The sequence below is a fragment of the Heloderma suspectum genome, chromosome 14 (genome assembly GCF_057233095.1).
Source record: "Heloderma suspectum isolate Gila_16-S chromosome 14, 16-S_ref, whole genome shotgun sequence".
NCBI classification, from domain to species: domain Eukaryota; kingdom Metazoa; phylum Chordata; class Lepidosauria; order Squamata; family Helodermatidae; genus Heloderma; species Heloderma suspectum.
This window is the reverse complement of record NC_139471.1, coordinates 5,979,048-6,005,421: the sequence shown is the minus strand read 5'-3', so window position 1 is coordinate 6,005,421 and position 26,374 is coordinate 5,979,048. Positions and strand designations below refer to the sequence as shown.

Below are 26,374 nucleotides of genomic sequence, written 5' to 3'. Positions count from 1 at the left end.
TACTTTGATGAAATTGAGCAACATGAAGTTCTCTTCAAGTTTTCAAAGTCTGGGACGTTTTGATAAGCAAATACTGTCAAGGGTTTTGCTTCCTCATTGGCTTGCCTGTTCACCACCAGATTTTGACACGAATAATCTGATTGAAAAATCAGGGAGGAGACTGGGGGCAAAGGGAGAAAAAAACAGAGGGAGAAAGAGAAATATCTAACCACAGCAGACAAATGTGAAACGTGAAATGTTGACAGAGGAAGAGTACTAAAGGAGTTAACTTATAAAGGAGTTAACTAAAGGAGCAGAGAACACCCCAGGGGATTTTCAAGGCAAGTTCTCCTAACAGCAAGCAAACAGGTGATCTTTTCCCTCCATCATCTTAAAAAAATACTACTACTGCTACTTATTATTATTATTTAAATTTAACTGCAAAGTTTATCTCTTTTAGCAAAGTTGTTAAGGCTTATACCAAATCTAGAGACAGGAGGAACAAAATATTTGGAAAAGCTTCCATTCTAGAAGAGCGGTGGGGCTCTCTTTCTTGGGCAGTTTTCCTCTCCACCCACAAAATTATATGGGGATCACCTGGGTATAGCTTTGCCCATGATAAACCTGTCGATGCAGGGGGCCATTACAGCTTTTATTTATTTAGGGCGCAATCCTATGCATGTTTAGACAGAAAAAAAGTCCTACAACTCCCAGCATTCCCCAGCCAGCAAGGCTGGTTGGGGAATGCTTGGGAGTTGTAGGACTTTTTTCTGTCTAAACATGTGTAGGGTTGTACGTGTATGTATGTATGTATTTATTTATTAAAATTACTTGTATACTGCTTGATATCCTAAGATATCTAAGCAGTGTACTATATATATATATATATATATATAGTAATAAAATATAAAAACTAATGTAAAAACAATGTAGAATAATAGATTGCTTCTTCTAAATCGACAAACTAGTATCCTCTAGTTTTGCTGTTTGGAAAAAAACCTGAGAATTAATGGGGGAAAGCTTTGGGAATGTGTTGTCAATAGGATAGTGGTGGCTGTTAACTGGAAACAATAAACGCTCTTGTCTATACATAGATGGCATAAATAGATGAATGGCATATAAAGAGTAAATTACACATCACAATGCTAGACATGTCTACTCAGAAGTAAGCGCTACTGAGTTTAATGAGATTTACTCCCAGGTAAGTGGGAATAAGATTGTAACTGTAACCTATTATAAAAAAAAAACATTTAAGAAGATAGTAAAGCTGCAATCCTATACCCACTTACATGAGAGTAAAGCCCATTGAACTCAGTGGGACTTACTTCTGAGTAGACATGTCTAGGATTGCAGTGTAAAACAGACCCCCTCCCCGCAAAACAAGATTTGCTAGAAGACTAGTAATAATTTCTTAGGCACTGGAGCAGAACAAAACCCTATGAATATGTAAGGCAAGAGATTTGGGAAGCTGTATAGATAGATGATGAATCTATCCTTTAACATATTGAATTTATGGTACCTGTTCGGTATTTGTAGGTACCATCTTTGTTTCCAGTCATCTTAATATGTTAAGGGTGAAATCTTATGCATGTTTAGACAGTAAAAAGTCCTACAACTCCCAACATTCTCCAGCCCACCATACTTGCTGGGCAGTGGTGGAAGTTGTAGGGCTTTTTTCTCTGTAAACATGCATAGAATTGTGCATTTAATCTCATATATGTATATATGCATATCTAGGTAGTACAGCCTTCCCCAACCTGAGTCCCTCCAGATATGTTGGACTATAACTGCCATCACTGGCTGGGGGTGATGGAAGATGCAGTCAAATCCATCTGGAGGAGACCAGTTTAGGGATTGTAATATATATGTGTCTCTGTGTGTGTTATAAATGATATTTTTCATAACATATAATTTTGAAAAATAAATAAACCAGCATCCCTCTTGTTAAATAAGCGCGTTGTCTGGGACTCTAGAAGAGTATTTGTTTTAATGATTGCGGGAGTGTTTTTTAAGGTGTGCAGGCTCAAAGCATTCAGGACGTGATGAATGCTGCCATTTTTTTCATTTTTCTTTTTACATCTGCTTCTGTAATGGGCAAACAATAAAGTTATAAGCAATCGCATTCACTGTCGTTGAAACAAGTCGATCATATTTGTATGTATACTTGAATTTTTTTTTAAAGAGAAAAATCTTAAAAACTAGGAACTGATCAAAGTAAAAACCATGTTCTATAAGTTGTTCTATAAACCAGCTTGGCTGCAACAGCAGGGATTTTTGCGGGGGCGGGGGCTGCCCAATAATCTGGAGAAGAGTCCAAGTACACTGTTGCCAATGCAAGTCATGCCTTTGCTATGCGTAAACAACATGGTGAGAAAACTGGGCGTGATCCACAAGGTGCTCCCATACTTGTCTACTCAGAAGTAAGTCCCATTGAGTTCAATGGGACTTTCTCTCAGGTTAGTGCGCAGCCTTAGCCAGCTAGAGATTAGGGTTGTTGTTTTTCTTTACAAGAGAAAGGAAAGCGGGTTCAGACAGTTTTCCATTCCCGCGATGCACACAGAAGATGTGAACGGCCCAGAGAGCTTGGGCTATTAGGTGGCATCAAAATGTAATAAATAAATAACACTACATAAAGACAGAGACCTATTTTAGAAAGCTGAAGGAAACTGAAAGAGGGTTCCCTGCTTGGGTTGCGTATACTTCATCCGCCCTGGGGAACAACTTTTAACAAACCTGCCGAAGGAGTTAAGAGTGGATGAGAGCAGCAGAAGCAAACCCCATTTTATTCCTGCAGTCATAATGGTGCTGTGACTGAAATGAGTTTAAAATGCAAAAGTGCAGTTGCTCAGAGTATGATTGTTTTTCAAACTCTTGGCTGGCAAACAGGTGTGGTTACTCTTCCAACGTATCAGGAATGCAGAAGCCGTTGTAAAGCATGGAAAGGTGGTTAGGGACCAAGAGGAATGTCACTTACGTGCTTTATAACTGGAACAATACATTTTTATAACACATGGCCGTCGAAAGCGGGGCCCTATAAGACCGTTAAGTCCAAAGTCTAAAATTACCTAGCTGTACTACTGACTGGCAGCAACAGTAGGACATAAACATAAGAGCCTTGCTGGATCCCACCAAAGGCCTTTCTGTGCCAACATTTTGTTCCCACAGCAGCCAACCAGATTCCTATTACCCCAATGGGAAACCCACAAGTTGGATGCTATCTCCTGTGACTTTGTTTAATCCCCGTTTGAAGCTATCCCAGGCCACGGTCACTACCTCCTATGGAAACAAATTCCATTATTTGACTATGCGGAAGTTGTTTATTTTTCCTCTGTCCCAAATCTCCTGCCACTCAGCTTCATGGGATGACCCTGGATTCTAGTATTATGAGGGAGGGAGAAGAACATCTCTTTGTCCACTCTCCACACCACAAATCATTTTGCTGAAGTTCTCTGGGTAGCTCACAACAATTATACACCTCTGTCATGTCCCCTGCTCGCCATTTTTCTAAGCTAAAAAGCCCCAAATGCTGTCACTCAACCTGGTGACCTCCAGATGTGTCGGACTTCAACTCCCATCATTCCAAGCCTTATAATTATGGGTGTTGTAGTCCAACATATCTGGAGGGCACTAGACTGATGAAGGCTGCTCAGTGAAGATGTCAACCCAGTGTGTAGCGGCTGTAAAAAGGGCAAACTCCCTGTTAGGCAGAATTAGAAAAGGAGCTGAGAATAAAACTGCCAACAGCATGCTGCCCCTATACAAATCTATGGTGTGGCCACACCTGGAATACTGTGTCCGGTTCTGGTCACCACACCTAAAAAAGAGATGTTGTAGAGTTGGAAAAAGTACAGAAAAGGGCAACTAAAATGATCAGGGGGCTGCAGCAACTCCCCTATGAGAGCAGGTTACAACAGCTGGGATTGTTTAGCTTGGAAAAAAGGAGGGTAAGGGGAGACAGGATAGAGGTCTACAAAATTATGCATGGTGTGGAGAATGTGCTTAGGGAGACATTTTTCTCCCTCTCTCAAAATACTAGAACCTGGCGTCATCCTATGAAGCTGATTGGTGGGAGATTCAGGACAGATCAAAGGAAGGGCTTCTTCACACAGTGCAGAGTAAAACTATGGAATTCACTGCCACAGGAAGTAGCGATGGCCACCAATTTGGATGGCTTTAAAAGGGGGTTGGACAACTTCATGGAGGAGAAGGCTATCAATGGCTGCTAGTCCTGATGCCTATGTGCTACCTCCAGTACCAGAGGCAGTGAGCCTATAGACACCAGTTGCTGGGGAACATGGGCGGGAGGGTGCTGTTGCGCTCATGCCCTGCTTGTGGGTTCCTGGTCAACAGCTGGTTGGCCACTGTGTGAACAGAATGCTGGACTAGATGGACCCTTGGTCTGATCCAGCAGGCCTCTTCCTATGTTCTTATGTTAACCTTTCCTTGTAGGGGACTTGCTCCCATGTAGGGGAGTTGCTCCCAGACAAAATAAATGTGTGGGAAGAATGCCTCTAGCAAACTCCTTTTCAGATATTTTAAAAACCATTGCCTCTCTCCAGGTACCTATTTCATTTCTGGTCAACACACCTAAAAAAAAGTTATTTTAGAGCTGGATAAAGTGCAGAAAAGGGCAACTAAAATGATCAAGGGGCTGGAGCAACTCCCCTGTGTGGGAAGGTTACAACAGCCGGGATTGTTTAGTTCAGAAAAAAGGCGAGTAAGGGGAGACATGATAGAGGTGTGGAAAATTATGCCTGATGTGGAGAAAGTGGATCGGGAGACATTTTTCTGCCTCCCTCATAATACTAGAAGTCAAGAAGGTCATCCCATGAAGCTGACGAATGGGAGATTCAACACAGATCAAGGGAAGTCCTCCTTCACACAGCACAGAGTTAAACTATGGAACTGGCTACCACAAGACCTAGTGATGGCCACCAGTTTAGATGGCTTTAAAAGGGGATTGGACAATTCATGGAGGATAAAACTGTCAATGTCTACTGGTCCTGATGGCAATATGCTACCTCCAGTGTTAGAGGCAATATGCCTATGTGCACCAGTTCATGGGGAACATGGACAGGAGGGTGCTGTTGCAGTCATGTCCTGCTTGTGGGTTTCACATGCGCAGCTCGTTGGCTGCTGTGTGAACAGAATGCTGGACTAGATGGACTCTTGGTGTGATCCTGCATGGCTCTTCTTATGTTCTAAATTCTTTTGTCCTCTTGCTGGCTTTGGTGGGTTTTGGAAATGACAAAAAAGTCTACCTATTTGAGGCAGAAGTAGGATTGAATATTCACAACACATAGTGGTGCAGTTAGTTAATTTTAGGCTCTGGGCTTTATTTGTTTATTTTCATATCTATACCGCCCAATAGCTGAAGCTCTCTGGGCAGTTCACAAAAATTAAAACCACAAAGCGCAGCATAAAACAATATAAAATATGAAAGCTTAAAACCACAATATAACAGTAGAACCAGAATAAAACCTAGCAGCAATGCAGAGATTTAAAATACAGATTTAAAACACCAAAGCTAAAAGACAACGAAGCTAAAATGCTAAAATAATGGGAGAATAAAAAGGTCTTCCCCTGGCACCGGAAAGAGTACAACGTAGGTTCCAGGCGAAACTCTCTAAGGAGCTAATTCCACAGCCGGGGTGCCACAGCAGAACAGGCCCCCTTCCTGGTAGCCACCTGCCTCACTTCCTTTGGCAGGGGGTCACAGAGAAGGACAGCTGAGGATGATCTTAGGGTCTGGGCAGGCACATATGGGAGGGGGCGATCCTTCAGATAACTTGACCCCAAGCCATTAAGGGCTGTGAATGTTAATACCAGCACTTTGAATTGTGCTGGAAATGGACCGGCAGCCAGTGCAGCTGGAAAAGTACTGGCATTATGTGATCTTGTTGGCCAGTCCCTGTTAACAATCTTGCTGCCCTATTTTGGACCAGCTGAAGTTTCCAGACCGTTTTCAAAGGCAGCCCCACGTATAACGCATTGCAGTAATCCAGACGAGAAGTTATCAGAGCATGGATAACTGTAGCTAGGCTATCTCTGTCCAGATCAGGGCGTAGTTGGTATACCAGCCTAAGCTGATAAAAAGTGCTCCGTGCCACTGAGTTCACCTGTGCCTCAAGAGACAGTTCTGGGTCCAAGAGCACCCCCAAACTACGAATGTGATCAATCACTTTAATTAAGGGATTTGGGCACTCTTTTTATGGTGATTTGTATTGTTTCACTTACTTCAAACCATGGTAAGCCAGCCTTGCTCTCACAGCACCACTGACAACAGGACTAGTGAGATCCTTTTTAAAATTCACCTTCCGCTCTCTGGGTGGAGAAAAAGACAAGCGGGAATTTTTCTCCAGCCCGTAGAACGCTTTTCAATCCCGTTGGATTCAACGGGAGAGTCAAACAAATGCGACAGTCTTTCCTGTTTAAATCAGTGGGACATAGAAGTGCTCAACTTTGATTGCATTCTGTCTAGACACTGTCTCTATTAAATGGGCTCACCTATACAGGAAGCTCATTTTGTAGACAAGGCTGACTTAGGGCACAATCCTATGCCTGTTTGGACAGACAAACGTCCTACAACTCCCAGCACTCCTCAGCCAGCTATGCATGCATAGGATTGCGCCCTTAATTCCTGGCCCAACATTTAAAATATATTTTGGCAGGAGTGAGGATCACTGAAGCATGTGGTTCTCTTCCCCGCAAAAAAACTTTTATCCTACAACAACCCTGTGAGGTAGGTTAAGCAGAGAAAGTGTGAACTGTCCCACCATCACCCAATTAGCTTCGAGACTGAGTGGGGATTCGACTGCAGGTCTCCCTAATCCAAGGGTGGGGAACCTCAGCTCCGGGGGGCAAATGTGGTCTTCCTGCTTCCCACTCTGGCCCCGCCCCTTTCCTGCAGCCACAGACCATTTGGTGGTCTCCTGCCTTTTGTACAGTTTTCTCCCCGTTCTAAAAGGTTGAAATGCTTCTCCTAAGACTTAGTTACTAGCAGTAAGGAATTTAAGCAAAAATATATGGGGGGGGGTGTTGTATTTTTGGCCCCACCCATCACTAGAATGTGCCCCCCGAGAGCTTTTATGAAATGGAAAGAGGCTGAAAGACGTTCCCCTCCCTGGGCTAGCCCTTGTCTAGCACTGTGACTGCTTCACCAGCGGTGGCAGATCTTGGGTTTGCTAGATCGAATAGTCGTTTTACTAGAAGCCAGAAGCCCACGGGGGGCAAAGTAGTAGATCAGTGTGTGTGTGCACGGTAGGTGAAGGCATCCATTGGAATTAAAGAGTAGGTGCTTCTGAGCACATTCTCAGCCCTGGTAGGTCATGGCATCTACAAGACTCTGGACGGTGGTGGTTCATGCCGGATGTTATTGCAACCTCATTAAATCATCTTTTCTCAGCATACAATGAATACTGATCAGATACGGCGGAGATATGTTTCCCGAAATCTACTGCTGTTGTTTCCCCTGGGTCTTTTTATTTGAGCGTGAGAAACGTCCCAGAGAGCTCAACAGTTTGCATTGGGGGGCGGGGGGGACAACAGCAAAAAAGAGTTCAACTAAGGCCTTATGCATATTTTATGAAATACCAGAATATTACTTATTTCTAAAATTGATTACGACTACTTAGGGTGGGCAGGTGTCCTACTTTCCTCTATTTGAAGGTGTCCTCTCTTTGAAGGGCTGTCCAGTCCAAGTCTGGTTTAAAGATAAATAACTAGTGGAGATAATGTAGCTCAGTGGTAGACCACCTGCTTTGCATGTAGAAAGTCCCTGGTTCAATCCCCAGCATCTCCAGGTGGGCTAGGAAAGAATCCTGCCTGAAACCCTGTAGAACCATTGAACCCAGCCGCACTAACAGACCATGATTTGTTAACCATGAACAACCCACAAAGAGAACCCATGGTTTGTTGTTGCGTTGTCAACTGTGGGTTGTTTGTGGTTAATAAACCATGGTTTGTTAACGCAGCTCAGTTCACATAACACAACAACCCACAGTTCAACAACAACCCACACTCAACCTTGACATTGACATTGTTGACATTGTTTGTCAGTGGCTGGGTTCACACAACACAACAAGGCAGAGTACAGGTTCAGTATGGGTTGAGTATGGGTTGTCGTTGAACTGTGGGTTGTTGTGGAATTGTGGGATGCTGTGTGAACCCAGCCACCATAACAACCCATGAACAACCCATGAAGGGAACCCATGGTTTGTTGTTGGGTTGCGAACAGTGCTTTTCCATGGTTAACAAACCGTGGTTTGTTAGCACGGCTGGGTTCATACAACACAACCCACAGTTCAACAACAACCCAGAGTTCAATGACAACCCACACTCAACCCATACTCAGTGTGTTGTTTGAACCTGTGTTGACATTACTGGGCTGATGGTCTGACCCAGTTTTTGGCCCGTTCCTATGTTCCTATCACAGGAAAGCCAGGGCCTAGAAGTTATCCATCAGCTGTTAGCACCTGGACAGCAGCCTGCGTAGTGGTTTTTGTTGTTGTTGTTGAGTCGTTCAGTCGTGTCCGACTCTTCGTGACCCCATGGACCAGAGCACGCCAGGCCTTCCTGTCCTGCGCTCTCTCCCGGAGCGTGCTCAAGTTCATATTCATTGCATCGGTGATGCTATCTAGCCATCTCATCCTCTGCCGTCCCCTTCTCCTTTTGCCTTGAGTCCTTCCCAGCATCAGGGTCTTTTCCAGGGAGTTTTCTCTCCGCATTAGGTGGCCAAAATATTGGAGCTTCAGCTCCAGTATCTGTCCCCCCAATGAGCAGTCAGGGTTGATTTCCTTTAGGATGGACTGATTTGACCTCCTTGCAATCCAGGGAACTCGCAAGAGTCTTCTCCAGCACCACAGTTCGAAAGCATCAATTCTTCGGCGCTCAGCCTTCCTTATAGTCCAGCTCTCACAGCCATACATTACTACTGGGAAAACCATCGCTTTGATTAGACAGACCTTTGTCGGCAAGGTGATGTCTCTGCTTCTTACTATGCTGTCTAGGTTTGCCATAGCTTTCCTCCCAAGGAGCAAGCGTCTTTAATTTCATGGCTACAGTCACCGTCTGCGGTGATCTTGGAGCCCAAGAAAGTAAAATCTGTCACTGCTTCCATTTCTTCCCCTTCTATATGCCAGGAAGTGATGGGGCCAGATGCCATGATCTTCTTTTTTTAATGTTGAGTTTCAAACCAGCTTTTGCACTCTCCTCTTTCACCCTCAACAAGAGGCTCTTGAGATCCTCTTCGCTTTCTGCCATTAGGGTGGTATCGTCTGCATATCAGAGGTTGTTGATAATAGGATCTATTTTGATTACAGTCATTATTTCTAAATTTGCATCTAAACATATAAATTAGCATATGCAAAAAGTATGCAAAGCAGCATCCTCTTTTGCCCTCTTTTTTGTGTGATGTGTAAGTGGCCACTGCTTCCCCAGGATTCTCCCCCCGCACGCGCACGCACACATTTCCGTTCTTCTTTTCGTTTGTTCTGCTGCCGTATATGTTATAATTCTCGGTTTTGGATCAAGCTAGAGAAGAGAGAAGCAAAGAAGGATGAAAGCCAAACTGTCGTTAGTGGTATGGAGGGGAAATATATTAACAGAACGGCTATAAATAGTAATTTTGAAATCCGTAGATAGACTGGGCTATCTCTACTTCTTTTAAATTTAAATAACAAATAGACAAAGCTATTGGGATTATTTTTGTGCCAAAAAGTTTCCACATTGTTTGTATTGCTGTTGCAAAGTTTTATACTTGGATTTCAGGCGTGGGCAACTTGTAACCCCCCAGATGTTTTGGCCTACAACTCCCCTGACCCCTCACCATTGGCTATACTGGCTAGGGCTGATGGGAGTTGTAGGTCAAAACATCTGGTGGGCCACAATTTGCCTGTCTTTGATTCACAACAGCGATGGATGATCTGGCACCATCAAATGTACACGTTGCTTTACAGACGGAAAATGCAATTTAAATTATTTATTTGAAGTATTTTTTTATGCTGCACCTCAGCCAAAAAGACTCCCAAAGTGGCTCACATATAATCAATTAAACAAGAGCGTCCCTACCCGCAGGCTTACAATCTAAAAAGACACCACACAAAAGGAAAAAGGAAGAGGGAGGGAAGAGGGGAGGAAATTAATTCTTTCACTAGGATTGCTGGCATGGCCCTCCTCTCCCTCTCATCTCCCTCAGCAGCCTTCCCCAAATTGGCGCCCTCCAGATGGGTTGGACTACATCTCCCATCCTCCACAGCCAGCACAGGAAGGATGGGTGTTGTAGTCCAACCCATCTGGAGGGCATTAAGTTGAGGACAGCTGATCTAAAGCATGACAGGGAGGAGACCATTTCAGTACATATAGCTAGAATAACTCCTCTGGGATACGTTGCCATCAGGAGCCCACTTATTCCATCTTTGCAGGCTTTTAAGAAGGCCTTGAAAACATATTATTTTATGCTGGCCTTCTCCTGATAGGATTTCTGTTTTCCTTGCTGGTTTGTTGTTGGTCTTATTGCTATTTTTATCGTCATTTTTGTTGCTGTTTTATGGTGTTCTTGCTGTTTTTATTGTGTCCTTATTGCTTTTAATATCATGATGTGTTTTATTGTTGAATGCTGCCTTGGGAGGGCTTCTGCCCTGAAAGGCGGCCAAGAAATATTTTAAATAAATAAAATGAATGAATAGTGGCTGGGAACAAGGGACCACATTTTGAAACACTACACCTTGCGCATTATAATTTTAGAAATGTTTGCATCTAAAGCATGTGCACTCCAAAACGACCACGACAGGCACAAAAACATGCAAGCTCTCGCTTGGAAAAAGAAAAGAAAAGAAAAGACAACTAGAGATAAGCATATGGGAAAGTATAGATAAAATGCTGCTATGTCCTCAGGTAACGAGGTCGCCGCTAGCACTCAGCCCTCCAATGGGAGTTCAGATATTATGAAGATCGAGCATGCTCTGAGGGGATAAAATGCTGACTGAATGTTGGCGCATGGGTAGAATGGCAAACCATGTGTGTGTGTATCTGTGCGTGCAATGGAGTATTCCGAAAAGGGCATGGCTGGCTGGAACCCTGAACAGGAGCACTCTACGCTGTTTTGTTCCAGGTTCCCCCCTGTACTTGATATATGACATTTGATAGGTGACAGTCAACAGTATTGTTATTAACACATTAACAGTTTGCAAGTTTGCACATTTGATGCCTGCCGGAATCAAAACAATTTCGGCCAACAAGCCTAAAGGCACAATCCTATGCATGTTTAGACAGAAAAAAAGTCCTACAAAATGTCCAGCATGCCCCTGGCTGGGGCATCCTGGAAGTTGTAGGACTTTTTTTTATGTCTAAACATGCATAGGGTTGCCCCATAAGGCACTCAAAGTTCAAATGCTGAAGCAAAATTTCACATTCCAAAGTCCACATTCAGAATCTCAGCAGCAACATTTAATTTATATATTACCCTTCCTTGAAGGAGCTCAAGACAATGTGCTTTGTCCTCCCCACTGCCACCCTCCGGCCTCCATTTTATCCTCTCAGCAAGCATGTGACAGGTTAGGCTGAGAGAGAGAGAGAGAGAGAGTGACTGTCCCCAAATCACTCAGTGAGCTTTGTGGCTGAGTCAGGATTTGAACCTCGGTCTCCCAGTCCTAGTCTGACACTACGCCGTACTGACAAATTTCAAATATTTGTGAATATTCATTTCAGCGCGAATAGTAAATTTATTGTGATGTCCCCGAAAGCTATGAACTCTCATTGGACACAATCCACAGGGAAAGTTCTACTGAGCAAGTCCCACTGAAACAAAGAGAGAGTTGACCTCTCCCACAGCGCTCCATTCAGTTCAATGGGGTTTGTGCAGGATAACATTTTGGTGGATTGAGCTCCTTCGTTCATCTCTGCTTTGGCCTCCTCCACCATTAACAAGACTATTCAAAAATAATAATTTTAAATCTGGACTACATAAATAGTCAATACTGTGGGCTGCAATGGCGAAAGGGACACCAGAACGCTGTCCAAAAGTCGTGACATACTAGGATTGGGAGTAAAGGATCCATAAGGGCTGATTTCATCACTTATCACAGGGCTCCCTAACCTTTTTGACTCAATGGGCACATTTGGAATTCTGAGAGGGTTGTGGACACTCTCACAAAATGGCTGCCATGCGGTGGCGCTTGCCTGTTCATAACATGAGTGCCAGGGTGAGCATGTCCGGTCAAAAAACACTCATTACCCAGAAGGCAACCTGGTGAGACTGAAAGAAAAGTAATGTGGCAAAAGCCAAACCACTCTTTTGAACTCACAGTTTTCCACGCCAGCACCCACTTCCAGGGCCAACCCTACTATTAGGCAAAATGAGGCAGGTAGTTGCCTCAGGCTGTAAATGGTGAGAGGTGGCAGCAAGGTGATGGAGGAGAAAATCGTATGCCTCCCGGTCTCCCCCACACCCCCTAAGGTAGCCTGCTGCCTTCAGGTGTGGTGGAGGATGCCGTCTCCTCTGTCAGCGCTGAAGAAAAATGTTCAGTCTTGAAGAAAGGCTTTTGGACATGGAATGGGAGAGGGCTCCATCTTGTTCTTCACCTCAGGCAGCAAAATGTCTTGGGCCGGCCATGCCCATTTCACAGAAGGCAAACTGATGAGGCTCAGGGGTAACTTGGTCAAGAAACTGAGAACAAGGCAAAGGTGGTGCCTGAGCTCCAAAACACCAAGCCACTCTTATGAACCCAAATAAAGATGGTGTTGGAGGGTAGCACTTGGCTTTGCAGCATCCCATTTTTTTGAAAAAATTAAATAAAAAAAACCTTAAGAAATAAAATAAAAATTGGGAGAGGCAGGGAGCCCGGTGGGTGTCAAGAGAGGTGTCCGTGAGCATCACGTTGGAGTGCGTGGACTTATCATATATGGTGGATGGCTGCTTGTCACTGATAAACCGCCACCCTGTGCTGCATTGTGATAGCATCTTTTCCTCACACATTGTCCTTCTCACACACGGGTAAGGATGCCCCCCAGCCAGAATTGTCCCCTTTTGGCCCAGTTGCTTCGGTTGGAGGCTGCAAAGCCTGAAGAAACTTCTAGCCATTCTTGCCAGCACTGCGCAGGTGTGCTGCTGTTGCAGTGCGCGCTATTGCCCCCCACACTGGGAAGGCCATGTTCTGCAGATGTCAACGCACCCGTGCTGTGCTGCCACATGACACTCCAGCCTGTAATAAGAAGAGGTCCGCGGAGGTGGCGGCAAAGTTTGGAAGGGCGCACATTTTGGTCCTTGAAGCTCAGAACTTGAGGACTTGCTTAGACCAGTGTAGCAGCCACCTCACTCTGCCCGTCTCATCTATGGGGCCCTTTCTCCCAAGGAAGCCAACGAGAGCTTTCCGCTCAATGCCACTTTAGGGAGGGGGGTAGTTTTTTGTCGGGACCATAGCGGGCGAGGGGGATGGTTAAGTTCCCTCCTGCCTTCTCCTCTGCAGTCCCAAGTCTGCCTTCCCCCACAGTTATTCTGGCCGGCAAGTTCTTGTTCAAACCGCGGGCAACATCTCTGATTCCCGCTTGGCTCCTCTATTGATATTTGTAATTGTGTGAAGTAGCTGTTTTCCTTTGTAGCTTGAGAGTCTCCGAGGATTTGCATTTGTGAAGAACGTGGTAGCTAACTAATGAAGTCGTGAGTCTGAAGCCTGGTGCCTTCGAGTGTGTGACTGCAAACGGAGAGGACCAAGGAATTTGACAGCTGGTCCCACAGGGGCCAAAAAATCCAAGTGCCAACGCAAGACAGATGTTTCACTGGAGCGTCTTCTGTCTCCAATGGCAGTGGTGAATCAACCCCCAAACCAGCTAAAATCGAATACGTTTTTATTAGGGCATGCTTGGATTTACAAGATAAAATGCAGGTGGCACAGCAATAAACGATCTTTCCCACTTTGGAGAAGGCTGATATGGCGTCCCTTTCTGGGATGGAGGCGTGACTGCTCTGCGTGTGTATTCAGGCAAGGCAGTGAGTCTGACCTGGGAGAAAGAGAGATCGCGAGCAGGCCCGTTCACACAATCACCACAGGTGCCGGTGGCCATTTTGAATAATCAAGCCCTGGAGGGACATCACTGTGCCTTATCGTGTTGTGCAAACGTGGCGAGGGTTCACGTGACATTGGCTGTTTGGGGGTTATGTTAAGGTTTTGAACCTTCACAGAAGTCGCCCTCTCCGGATTCACACATCACAATAAGCCGTGGCTTGAATATTCCAAACAGCCATGTGCCACAACCCACCATGGCTTAAATAAGCCAGAGGGCTGTGTTGATGATCTAAACCTGGACAGAGAGAGAGGCTGCATCTTATATCTGGAGAATCAGGACTGAGAACATACTTCCAAAGGCAACACATACCAGAATTTGCTTTCTGTGTGTGTGTGTGTGTGTGTGTGTGTGTGCATGTTTTAACCGTTACTGCATTGAGCAATTGTAGGAGAAAATGCAAACAACCATGCAAATAAGAGACACTTCATTGCCTTCCAGCATATTATTACGCTGAGCCTTTTTCATGGATTCTGTTACTGTCTTGGATGGGGGTGGGGTGAGACTGGAGGATTTCACTGGCCGGAGGCAAAGTAAAGAGCTAAACAGCAGGTACAGGAAAGAAAAATTGTGCACATTGCTTTGTACTCCCTTCCTACCCCGAATGGTAGGGAAGTTCAGGGGTAGGTTTTGGCAGGGTTTGTTTCCAAGATCAGGGGAAAGTCCAGGAGCATTCTGTGGTTTTGCGCAACAGTTGTGCAAAACCACAGAATGCTCCAGGACTTTCCCCTGATCTCAGACACGGACCCCGTCAAAACCTACCCCTGGACTTTTCTACCTTTCGGGGTAGTGAGGGAGTAAATAACTCTGAGTACATGAGAAGCAAAGAAATGTTGTAAAAAACCGCTGAAGCAAGCAGGCAACGCAATGCTACATCTATTCATGTGATCCCACAATGTCCTAAAAGCTGCATTCAAAAAAATTACCTTTAGGAACCAAACTTGTGGCCTTAATTTTCATCTCAAACTGGTTAAAAATTGTTCTCGCTACACATTGTCGACATGCCCCCAAATGAATAAACAAAACTGTAAAACGGTCTTCCCCAACCCAGCATCCTTGGCACATGCTAGGCTTCAAGTCCCATCATCCTCAGCCAGCGTGGCCAATATGGAAGGCATCAGGTAAAGCTGCTCTAAAGGCTTAGGGTGCAATCCTATGCTTGTTGAGATGGAAAAAATCCTACAACTCCCAGCATTCCCCAGCTAGCCATGCTGGTTGGGAAATGCTGGGAGTTGTAGGACTTTTTTTTGTCTAAAAATGCGTAAGATTGTGCCTTTACTGAAATTAGTCCTAAGGCTATAGCTTGCCAACCTCTGGTTTAATCCGTGCTTAATGTAAAGAAGTCCCAAAGTGTACTATTTGAAAACACCTGCTTTTGATCTGGAAACCCTTCCTATAATCCCTGAAGCGTAGGGACTCTATATCGTTATTCAGTGGTGAAGAGAGTACACTCTGCAGCTGCTCAGATGAACTTTGTGATAGTCGTACATCATATGTTCCAGGGTTGAGTAGTTTTATTTATTTATTTATTTATTTATTTATTTATTTATTATCAGTCACCCAATAACCACCATTCCACTGGCGATTATTCAAAACATAATGAAAGAGTTTCAAATCGCAGCTTTAACAGAAATGCAGATTTATAAAACAGCAATAAACCAATGATCAAAACAGAAAGAAAAACTAAAAAAAAACCAAGCGACAGATAATACAGACCTAAAACAATTTTTTTCCAGGGAGTAAAACAGCCACATTAAAACATCACATAACATGGGACTGAAAATGCCACTGAGCAACCTGTTAGAATAAGAAGTGTTCAGTGTTTAACAGCTGCTACCTTATGAGATTTCGTGGCATTGAAACAGTTGCTGGGGCTAATCCCGGTGAACAGGGCTGGTGTCAAGGGTAGGCATGTTTGAGCACCTCCTACACCCCAGTAGGGGCCCACTGACAAGAGCCCCCTGGAGTTGCTCCTCTTCTTCACCATTGTAACCTGCTTGTTTACCTGCCTTTTGCTCTGGCCCAGAAGACAGAGGTGGTGAGGAGGAGGACAGAAGATGCCACAGCCTACTTGCTCCCTGGCTCTCTGCCTGCCAAGCAAATAAGTTAGAATCACCCACTCACAGTTGCATCTATTACCCGACTTGGTGATCTGTGAGTGCCACCTGCCTGAAAGGAGGCCAACTGAGAACAGTAGCTCATACAGAGAGGCAATAGGGAAACTCTTCTGAGGGTGGGCAGTTCTTTTGTGTCTTTCTGTTGGGGGTGTTGAATGATCCATTCACACCCGCCACGGAGACGTGGCAGGATCACTCCAAAGGCTGATTGGAAGGAGACGATGAGCTCAGAGCAGTCAAGCATACAAAGATGTACAGGCACACTCTTCCGTGGTTGGGTACTTTGGACTCACGTGAGCCATTCCTTACAACTTATTGATACAGCACCATAGGCGGGTACGGCACTTTACAGAGTACAAGAAGACAGACCCCTGCCTGCCAGGGGCTTACAATCTAAAAATCAACACAGAGGAAACAAATGAGGAAGGGGAGATGGGCAAACAGGGAAGCATTATGCAGTTGCTACAGTTTTGGTTAGGTTTAGTTACAAGCCGAGTTACCACAGGGTAGCCTTCCCCAACCTGAGCCCATGCTGGCTGGGAATGATAGGAGTCGCAGTCCAACACAGCTGGAGAGCACCAGGTTACAGGAGAGCAGGGTGGAGAGAAAGTAAATCTCCAGATGTTTCAGAATTCAACGCCCAGCATTCCTGAGCACTGGCCATGCTGGGAGGGGCTTCTGGGAGTTGAAGTTCCCATGTTCCCTGCAGTAGAGCATGGGAACCGTTTAATTATGTCACCAACTTATTTCTTTTGATGCACTTGTCAGCCATGCATAGCACTAGGATTGGGAACTATTGCTTTGGGAGCAATTGCTTCAGTGCAGGGGTGGTGAACCTCTCCCATCCACAGGGCCAAATTCCGTTTCAGAGAAGCACTCGGGGGCCGCATTCCAGTGGCATGCAGGTTCAAAATGTCAAAAACACCAGGTTATTGTAGCTTAAAGGTCTTACTGCCAGCAACTAATCCTTATGAGAGACATGTCAACCTTTTAGAATGGGGGGGAAACTGCACAGAAGCTGGGAAACTGAAAAGGATCAGTCATCTAGTCTGAAATCCCACACAGCCTGATTTGGCCCACGGGGCTGAGGTTCAACACCCCTGTTCTGGTGAATGATTACATGTTCCAGTGCAGTTTATCCTCCTCTTAAAGCAGTGTAAAGATTTTAGGTTGTTGGGGCAGGCGGGTGTTACCAAAGAGAAGCGTGAACGTGTTTGTGGTTCTTCTCTATGCTTCATTGTTTTTCTGGATCTCTGCTCACCAGGTGAACGGGAGATGCCACGGTCTTTCCTGGTGAAGAGTAAGAAGGCCCACTCATATCACCGGCATCGTGCTGTGGATGAGGGCCTTCTCATGCCGAAATGGGATCCGGCAACAGCAGCTCCCTGCTCTGGTGGTAGGTCAGATGGTTTTCCCACAGATGAGCAGCTTCTACAAGAACATTGGTTAGAAGGCAGGCTGTAAACATTTTAAATGAATTAATTAAAATTCTGCTCCAAGAGAGGCTGAATTCCATTACTTTTATAAATGTGCCTTTGTTTTGCATGATTTATAGCAGAGGTGTTGAACCCCTTTCTGTCCGAGGGCTGAATTCCATTTTGGAGAAGCTCTCGGGGACCGCATTCTAGCGGTGGGCATGGCTGAAGGCCAAAGGGGCAGGACCAAGAATACCAGCATAGTTTAGCTTCCAGCTTTTACTTACAGAGCCTTAGGGGAGGCATTCCAACCTTTTAGAATGGGGGGAAAACTGCAGAAAAGCCGGGAAAACACTGAACAAATAACAGGGGGTAACTAATCGAAAGGGAATGTGATTTGAAGCAGGATTTGTTTTGGGAAATTAACTGGGGGTCAATTAATTGAAGAGGAACTATTGATTTGGGGATGATTTGTGGTGGGGTGCAAATTAATTGAAGAATTGGGGGGTGGGTTTTGGGCAGGAAATTAAATGGCCTGCCATCAGTGAAGTTTAAATATGTTCAAGCAATGTTTTCTAAATTTGCATCTATACATATAAATTAGCGTCCATCAGCTTTTAGCCCACCTGCACAACGCGGAGATACCTAATTATTCTTGGGGTGATTGTGTGGGTCTGTGTCCCAAATCTTTTAACTACCTAGCAACACCCTTGCCAGTGAGGCAAGTCTTACGTTCTTAAGCCCATGTTTATTTTAGTGGTCTAAAGAACCCAAATGCATTGACTATTGTAACCATTGCCATCCCTGCTGGCCAGAGTAAGCTAAGTCAGGCCCAGCACCAAGGGCCAGCATGGCTGGGCACTTGCCAAGGGCCCACGTCCCAGGAGGGGCCCACTGACAAGAGCCCCCTGGAGGCGCTCCTCCTCTTCACTGTTGCAACCTGTGTGTTCACCTGCCTCTCGCTCTGGCCCAGACAACGGCGGTGGTGAGGAGGAACAGGAGATGCCGTGGCCTCCTTGCTCCCTGGCTCTCTGCCTGTCAAGCAAGTGAGTGGTAGCAAGGATGAGGAAGAGGAGGAGGACAACAGCAGCTGGTGACAATGGCGGTCAGAAGGTGGAGTCACTGCGGGAGGGGACCATGGAGGGGGTGTTGCCCCCAAACCTGGAGCTGCCACAGAACTAAACCATAATTCTGTTCTGATATCACAGTTCTTGATGGTAACAACACCCCAGGGGAGAGCAAGGCCTTCACCCCAAGTTACCCACCATGCCCTGCTCCAAAGGAAGAAAATGAACCCAAGGAAGAAAACCTCCCTGCCCAGAATATAACCAGGGTAACATCAGGACCACCAACACCAGGTGAGCAACAGTATAGGTGACAGGACTGAATTTGAGGGTGGGGAGGCTGGGTCTTCACAGGGAGCAGAATGAGGTGGGGATGAAGTGGTAGAGTCCTAAGGAGAGGGTGGAATGGAGTGCAACATTTCAGGCTGCAGGTGGGGCATACCAATTTTGAGCGTTCCCCCACATTAAAACAAATATCTTCCTGCAAATAGAAAAGAGCACTTCAGGGAGAATGGTTCTAGCTCTGCTGTGCTGGATTTCTAGTTGCAAGTAATCCTTAACATTGAGAAGTGCTCAAAAATGTCATCTTCTTCCCGCAGTCTGAAATGGTGCAGTCTGGAAGCAGGGCCAGCCCTACCATTAGGCAGAGTGAGGCAGTTGCCTCAGGTGGCAGCAGGATGTTGGAGAAGAGAGCTCTGAGGGTGGGGAGGATGTTGTCCCACTGCGAATGTTGAAGAAAGATTTAACCACCAGTCCAGTCAGGTTTTATATGTGGAATGGGAGAGAGTTCCATCTAGTTCCTCACCTCAGGTAGCAAAGTATCTTGGGCTGGCCCTGTCCAGAAGTCGACTCCTCTTCTCCCCACTTGGTCTTCCTCCCTCATTCTGCTGTATGAAGCTGTTTATGGTGATATAACAAAAGACAATTAAAATCTGAAGTGATTAAAGAGCAATTTAGGGACCCAGAGAAGTATAATGGTTAGACTGTTGGACTAGAGAGACTCAAGTGAGCCATGTACACCAACTTATCTATTTATTTATTTACAGCAGGGGTGGGCAGAAGATAGATCTCCAAGGGTTTAGGGGTTCAACTCCCAGAAGCCCCTGCCAGCATGGTCCAATGATCTGGAATGCTGGGTGTTGAAGTCCAAAACATCTGGCTATCTACTTTCTGCCTGCCCCTGGTTTACAGCAATTTTATCTCGGACTTCAGCTAAAAAAAGGCTCCCTGAGTGGTTTAGATAGATTAATAATAAGGCAGTAACAGCCCTTAAGCTTATAATATAAAAGACACCACACAAAAGGAAAAGAGATTGGGAGGGAGGAGGAAAATAGCAAAACTCAGGCACCTTCAGAGTATTCTGGGAGAAAAAGCGGGTTAAACAGAACGGGTGGGATCTAGGAAGTGCCATCTGCAAGAGGAAGGGCCTTTCCATAAGAGGAAGGGCTCTGGTTTGCAGAAGGTCCCTCATTCCAATTTTGGGGGATCCCCCCTCCCCCACACACATACCACAGCTCACCCCATTCAGCAGGGTCTCCTGAATCACTGTGTAGCATTTTTAGGGGGCTGACATGGGGATGAGGGGGGGTAGGAAAGTCCACTTCCTTCAGCATAGTTGACCTGTCTAGATCTGGATCCAACCCTCAATAATAAATACGTTCAACAATTACATTGACAAAAACAACATGCCCTGTGAACGAAAGCTTATGCCAGAATAAATGTGTTCATCTTTAACTTGCCACAGGACTCTTCCTCATTTTTGCTGCAACTGACTAACACGGCTACTCCTGTGGAAATTGACAAAATGTAAAAGATTGAACACCAGGGTTAACAGTACCCCAACAGGGCTAACTGACATCAACTGCCTTGTGGGAAAGAGCTAGGAGCAAGGGAGACAGTAGCAGGCAAAGGAAGCATCAAGATCTGCTCCAGGTGGACTGCCCCACTGGGAGATGAAGGGGGAAGGAGGGTCATTCCACCTGCCCTGCTGAAAATCTACTTAATGTTTTCCTCTTCCCTCCCCATCCCTTCTTCTTTGTGTGTCGTGTTTTTTGAGATTGCAAGCCTGCAAGCAGGGACTGTCTGTTTTGCTGGTGGAGTGTCAGCTGCTCCAGGAGCCGGGCTAAATTATCTGTGAATTTTAAAAATCTGTGGCAGCACTTTAAGGGCTTACAAAAAGCGACACCGTTTAGATGTTATTATTAGGATTAAAAAATATGAAAATGGTACATTATCAGCGGGCTGATCATCTCTTCCCCCACGCTCCATCTTGCTTCAGAGGTTCCCATCCCAGCCTTGAAAGCCAAAGATGGCGGCACTGTGGAGAGCGCTTCTCCCGCTTTCTACAAGCCCAGTTTTGCATGGGATGCCTTGCACCCTCCGTATGGCTACCGGCCGGTGTCTTCCGCCCTTCTGGAGCGCTCCCTCAGCCTGTACGGGACCCACCTCCTCCCAGCCTCGGAACCGCCTCTGGATTACAGCATGCGATTCTCACCAGGCATGGAGACATACCACTGCGTGATATGTAACAAAGTGAGTTGCCCACAGACCGTACGCTCACTCCAGCAGTCCCTGTTTACCCAAGTTTACCCAAGAAAACCCCAGTTTTCTGGTCACTGTCCCCAGGCCTGACATCAGCCCCTGATCCCCTTAAGTAGCTGCTGGAGCCCAAACAGGGCTCACCTGCACTGACACCTTGGCCCTCAGTGTTTGGCGGCCAAAAGCTGCCATTTAAGCTTCTCAGGATGCCTTGGAGTGAGGCCACAACACTGGGAGAGCACCATTGCAATGTCCCAGAGCGATGCTATGTCACTCAATGTGTGCCTGTGTGCACGCGCCATGTTAATCCCTCATAATGGTCCAGGGTGACACTATTTAAATGGCCATAATGACCTAGAGTGAAGTTCCGTTACAGGAGGCAGCGCCAATGGAATTCCCACAGTAGTCCAAAATAGCACCACTTAAATCATGGGTGTCAAACCTCTTTCACCCAAGGGCCTGAAATCCATTTCAGAGAAGTGTCGCATTTCAGTGGTGGGTTGTGTCAAAGAGGCAGGGCCAAAAACCGTCATAGATTGGAGATAACAGTGAGGATTACTCAAAGGGGTGGGGCTTAGAGACTAACACAACATACCCAGGAATCCAGAAAAACTCTATAGGCCAGATGGGAACCTCTGTGGGCCGAATTAGGCCCGCAGGTTGGAGGTTCCCCTCCTTTGCTATAGGACCTGGTCCAAGAAAGCCAATTAATATTCCCATTTACAGGAGAGGAACATGGAAGCTAAGACTGAGACAGGTAGAGGAGAATCAGCGGGCAAGAGAAAGAGGCTTTATTTTATTATTTTTCAATGAGCAGGAGGGAGGGAAAAGCAGATGAAGAAATGGAGGTAGAACTACCATCGCAGCTCTTTGTTTTCCAGATCTTTTCCACTCCGCATGGTCTGGAGGTCCATGTGCGAAGATCGCACAGTGGCACACGGCCCTTTGCTTGCGATGTTTGCGGCAAAACCTTTGGGCACGCTGTGAGTTTGGAGCAACACACCAACATCCACTCTCAGGTAGGTTGGGAAGCCAGGAAACTGACACGACTGGGCCACACCCGGAGCTCTACCTGTCCCCAAAGGCAGTTCTACAAAGGGCCACTAAACACTCTGGCCAGCAACTACATTTTTTCAGAGGTCCACTTTGAGAATGGGGTAAAACAGGGGTGCAGAACCTCTTTCAGCCTGAGGGCTGCATTCCATTTTGGAGAAGCTCTCGGGGGCTGCATTCCTGTGGTGGGTGAGGCCAAAGGCAAAAGGGGCAGGGCCAAAAATACCAGCATAATTCAGCTTAAAGTTTTTATTGCCAGTAATTAAGTCTTCGGAGAGGCATTTCAAACTTTTAGAATGGGGGAAAAACTGTACAAAAGCCAGGAAACCACAAAACGGTTGGCCAGGGGAGCCAGAGGAAGGGACCACGGCCATTTGGTGATCCCCGAAGGTCCCCGAGCGTGAGGTTTTGCACCCCTGGGTGTGCCCCAGCATATGGTTAAAAAAACTAGACATGGGTTCTCACGTTGCATTTGGGATTAAAAAGGTGGTTCACAGTTTTGAAAAAGGTTGAAGACTCCTGGTGTAGAAGAAGGATTTTCAGCAGGTCCATGTTGTCATGCAGAGGAAAGAAAGCTGAACTTACAAAACACAAAACAAAAGCCCAGCCCTCTTCTACGCTAATATTAAAGGCACGGGAGTCCTTCCGTTCTCTGCAGTTGGCAATCCCAGCAGCTCAGCGTTTCTCGTCTCTGGATAATTGGTCTGACATGACACACACACCCTGGATCTCATCCTCCCCACAGGAGAAAAGCTTTGAGTGCAAAATGTGCGGCAAGACGTTCAAGCGGTCTTCAACGCTGTCCACCCACCTGCTGATCCACTCGGACACGCGGCCGTACCCCTGCCAGTACTGCGGGAAACGCTTCCACCAGAAGTCAGACATGAAGAAGCATACCTACATCCACACCGGTAAGGGGGCAGGGGACACACTCGACGAGTGTATTGTACCAGTGCGTCTATTGCACTCGCTGGTGCAATACAGGGCAGGCCGAGCCCTGAGGGGTCTCTCACTCAAAAACACAGAGAGATTCACAACTATCATAAGAACATAAGAAGAGCCATGCTGGATCAGACCAAAGTCTATCTTATCCAGCATTCTGTTCACACACTGGCCAACCAGCTGCCTGTGGGAAACCCACAAGTAGGACACACATGCAATAGCACCCTCCTGCCCGTGGTCCCCAGCAAGTGGTATCCAGAGATATACTGCCTCTCACACTGGAGGTAGCACAGAGCCATCAGGACTAGTAGCCATTGATAGCCTTTTCCTCCATTAATTTGTCCAACCCCCCTTTAAAGCCATCCAAGTGGGTGGCCATCACTACATTTTGTGAGAGTGAATTCCATAGTTTAACTCTGTGCTGTGTGAAGAAGGACTTCCAGTCATCTGTCCTGAATCTCCCACCAATCACCTTCATGGGATGACCCCGGGTTCTAGTATCATGAGGGAGGGAGAAAAATGTCTCCCTATCCACTTTCTCCATGCCGTGCATAATTTTGTACACCTCTATTATATCTCCCCTTACTTGCCTTTTTTCTAATCCAAACTGTCCCAGACATAACCTTTCTTCATAGGGCAATTGCTCCAGCCCCTTGATCACTTTAATTCCCCTTTTCTGCACTTTTTCCAACTCTACAACATCCCTTTTTAGGGGTGGTGACCAGAACCGTACACTGTATTTCAAGTGTGGTCGCACCATAGACTTGTACAAGAGCAGTATGATATTGGCCATTTCATTTTCAATTCCTATCAAGAGACCATTTCCTAACTATTAGGTGCCCTTGATGAAACATCCTGTCTATTAACTAGTGATCTGTCTGACACAGGAAAGCTGTAATAATGCTACCCAATAGATGCCTATAATAATATGGATTTTGCCCCCTGCTCCTCTCTTTTCCATCCAGGAGAAAAGCCGCACAAATGTCAGGTGTGCGGCAAAGCTTTCAGCCAGAGCTCCAACCTCATCACGCACAGCCGCAAGCACACCGGCTTCAAACCGTTCAGCTGTGAGCTCTGCAGAAAAGGTTTCCAGCGCAAGGTGGATCTGCGGCGTCACCGGGAGAGCCAGCATAGCCTCAAGTGAGAGAGGAGGCCCGCCGCAGAGTTCAGCTGAGGCACGGATGGAGGACCTGCGGCCCACGTGCCAAATCCAATCCTTTATAAACTCCGCCCACTTTGGCTCTGACGCCGCCCACTTTGGGCTCTCGCCACCCCCACTGCCAGAATGTTCCCCGACAAATGTTGCCTGAGGTAATATGTCTCTTGACAGGCAAAAGGTTCCTCCACCCCTGAGCTGAGGCAAGGCAGAGAGCCGAGTAGCCCTGAGAGAGACCCCTGCGGAGAGGGCAGTATATCGGACAGAGACGCTTCTTCCACTCTTCTCGGCCAGAAAGAATCAGTTTGGCCGCAACACCTCAGAGCAAAATTGTTCCCTCCAATGGGCCTCGTTGATTAACCTCCATTTTCCCCATATGCAGATGGAGGAAACACACTCTCTCTGTTCCTTCAAGAGAGAGGACACATACATGAAGGGGTAGAGTCCTGAGGTGGTAGAAGGGCATGTTCCGCTTCTGACCGAGTTGTCTGAAACAAAATCTTTACATGAGTGGCCCTGCTGTTGCTCCTCGGCCCTCCCTGTGTTCCCCTTCTTTCTTCTTGTGCTGCCATGATCCTGAGTCCCTCCTTGAGGTAAGGGCTGCAGCTCCATGGCAGAGCCCCTGCGTTACCTGCGGAAGGCCCCAGGGCCAATCCCCGACATGTCAAGGCAGCTGCCAGTTTGCTGAGATACTACTGAACAAGTTGGGCCGGTGGTCTGGCTCATTATCCCGCTGAGATATGGCGCATCCCATCGTGGCTTCCCCCAAAGGACTCCTTGGAATGGTAGTTTACTGAGAATTATCTAGTGGAGAGATCCCCTAGTCCAGGAATGGATGAACGGTGCATCTCCAGATGTTTTGGACTTCAGCTCCCAGTGTTCTTTGCCATGCTGGCAAGGGCATATGTGAAGTCAAAAATATATGGAGAACTACCTTCAGTTCTGCCCACTCCTGCCCTTTTCACAGCACTGCGCTACACAGGGTACCCTGTGGAGACGGGGAATGACTGCTAAGGGTGCAATTCCATGCGTGTTTAGACAGAAGAAAGGCCTACAACTCCCAGCGTTCTCCAGCCAGCATGGCTGGCTGGGGAATGCTGGGAATTATAGGACCTTTTTCTTTCTACATTTGCATAGGATTGCACCCTAAACCACTTTAAGCTATGCCCTGAGAGGGAGAGTGGAGGGAATGGGTACCTTGTGAACTGCTTTGGGCATTAAAAGAAAAGAAAAGAAAAGAAAAGCGGTATAGAAATTCTCTGAACTAACTAAATAAACAAACAAACAGCTTTGCAGCAAAGGGATTAATGTCTAAATATCATGTTCCTAAATCTGTATGCTTATGCTGTTTTCAGGTTGGGGAGCTCCCACACCATGCCACGCCACACCCCCTTCTCTTCTGCTTTCTCAAAGATCACTGTAAATATGTATTTATGCTTATCATTATATACACAGACTTAAAAAAAAAAAATTCAGGTGATAACAACTTCTGCAAGTCAGTGGTGTTTCATAAAGATGCCTCCACCGTCCATATGTCTGGTGCTAATATATGTCTTGCACTGAAATGCGAGAAGTACAGACAGTGATAATTACCTTCACAGTTGCCATCTCCTCCGCCCCCTAGCCCCCAGCATGTGTATATAAATCTGCCAGTTTCAGGCTAACACTTTATGTATATGGACAGCACTTTATGGACAGCATCCACAAAAGCCTATGCCAGAGTAAATGTGTTAGTCTTTAATGTGTCTTGACACTCTTTGTTTTTTGTTGCACCCAAAAATAAGCACCAGTTATAAGCAAAAAATAAGCACTACTCCTGGGTCGACAAAGACAGTTGGAAGGTATACACTTGCTCTGGCAGCGGCCATTTTGATGGCTGCATATATGTACAGCTTTCGAGAAGGCTGCAGCCTGTCCGACCAAACCTCTGCTCAAGGGGAAGGGAGGCTGAAGTCTTTGGTGCAGGGCAAAATGGGGCATAATGAGGCAAAGGGGGGCAGCCGTACGTAGAGCAAAGACAATTTGCTACTTGAGGCAGAGCAGCAAATCTTC

The 26,374-nt window shown here is 46.2% G+C and overlaps 1 protein-coding gene across 2 annotated transcripts; it reads left to right on the top strand.

The window, feature by feature from the left end:
• Nucleotides 1-142: 142 nt before the first annotated feature.
• GFI1B (growth factor independent 1B transcriptional repressor) lies at nt 143-25,802 on the top strand. 2 transcript variants are annotated; one of them, XM_084821280.1, is made up of 7 exons: nt 143-320; nt 17,419-17,550; nt 18,778-18,927; nt 20,912-21,165; nt 22,053-22,190; nt 22,970-23,135; nt 24,132-25,802. In XM_084821280.1, exons 2-7 carry the CDS (start codon nt 17,430-17,432, stop codon nt 24,308-24,310), a joined length of 1,008 nt encoding a protein of 335 aa, XP_084677406.1. In that variant the 5' UTR covers nt 143-320; nt 17,419-17,429; the 3' UTR covers nt 24,311-25,802. The 2 variants fall into 2 exon arrangements, with proteins under 2 accessions (XP_084677406.1, XP_084677405.1); XM_084821279.1 differs by having other exon boundaries at nt 143-348; nt 24,132-25,781.
• The last annotated feature ends 572 nt before the right edge of the window (nt 25,803-26,374 follow it).

What these genes read in the sequence shown, in the direction of transcription:
- GFI1B (XM_084821280.1), top strand. Translation starts at nt 17,430, where the DNA reads ATGCCACGGTCTTTCCTGGTGAAGAGTAAGAAGGCCCACTCATATCAC. An exon ending in ATCAGGACCACCAACACCAG is followed by an intron (nt 18,928 to 20,911) that starts GTGAGCAACAGT and finishes ATCTTGCTTCAG; the next exon opens with AGGTTCCCATCCCAGCCTTG. An exon ending in ACTGCGTGATATGTAACAAA is followed by an intron (nt 21,166 to 22,052) that starts GTGAGTTGCCCA and finishes TTTGTTTTCCAG; the next exon opens with ATCTTTTCCACTCCGCATGG.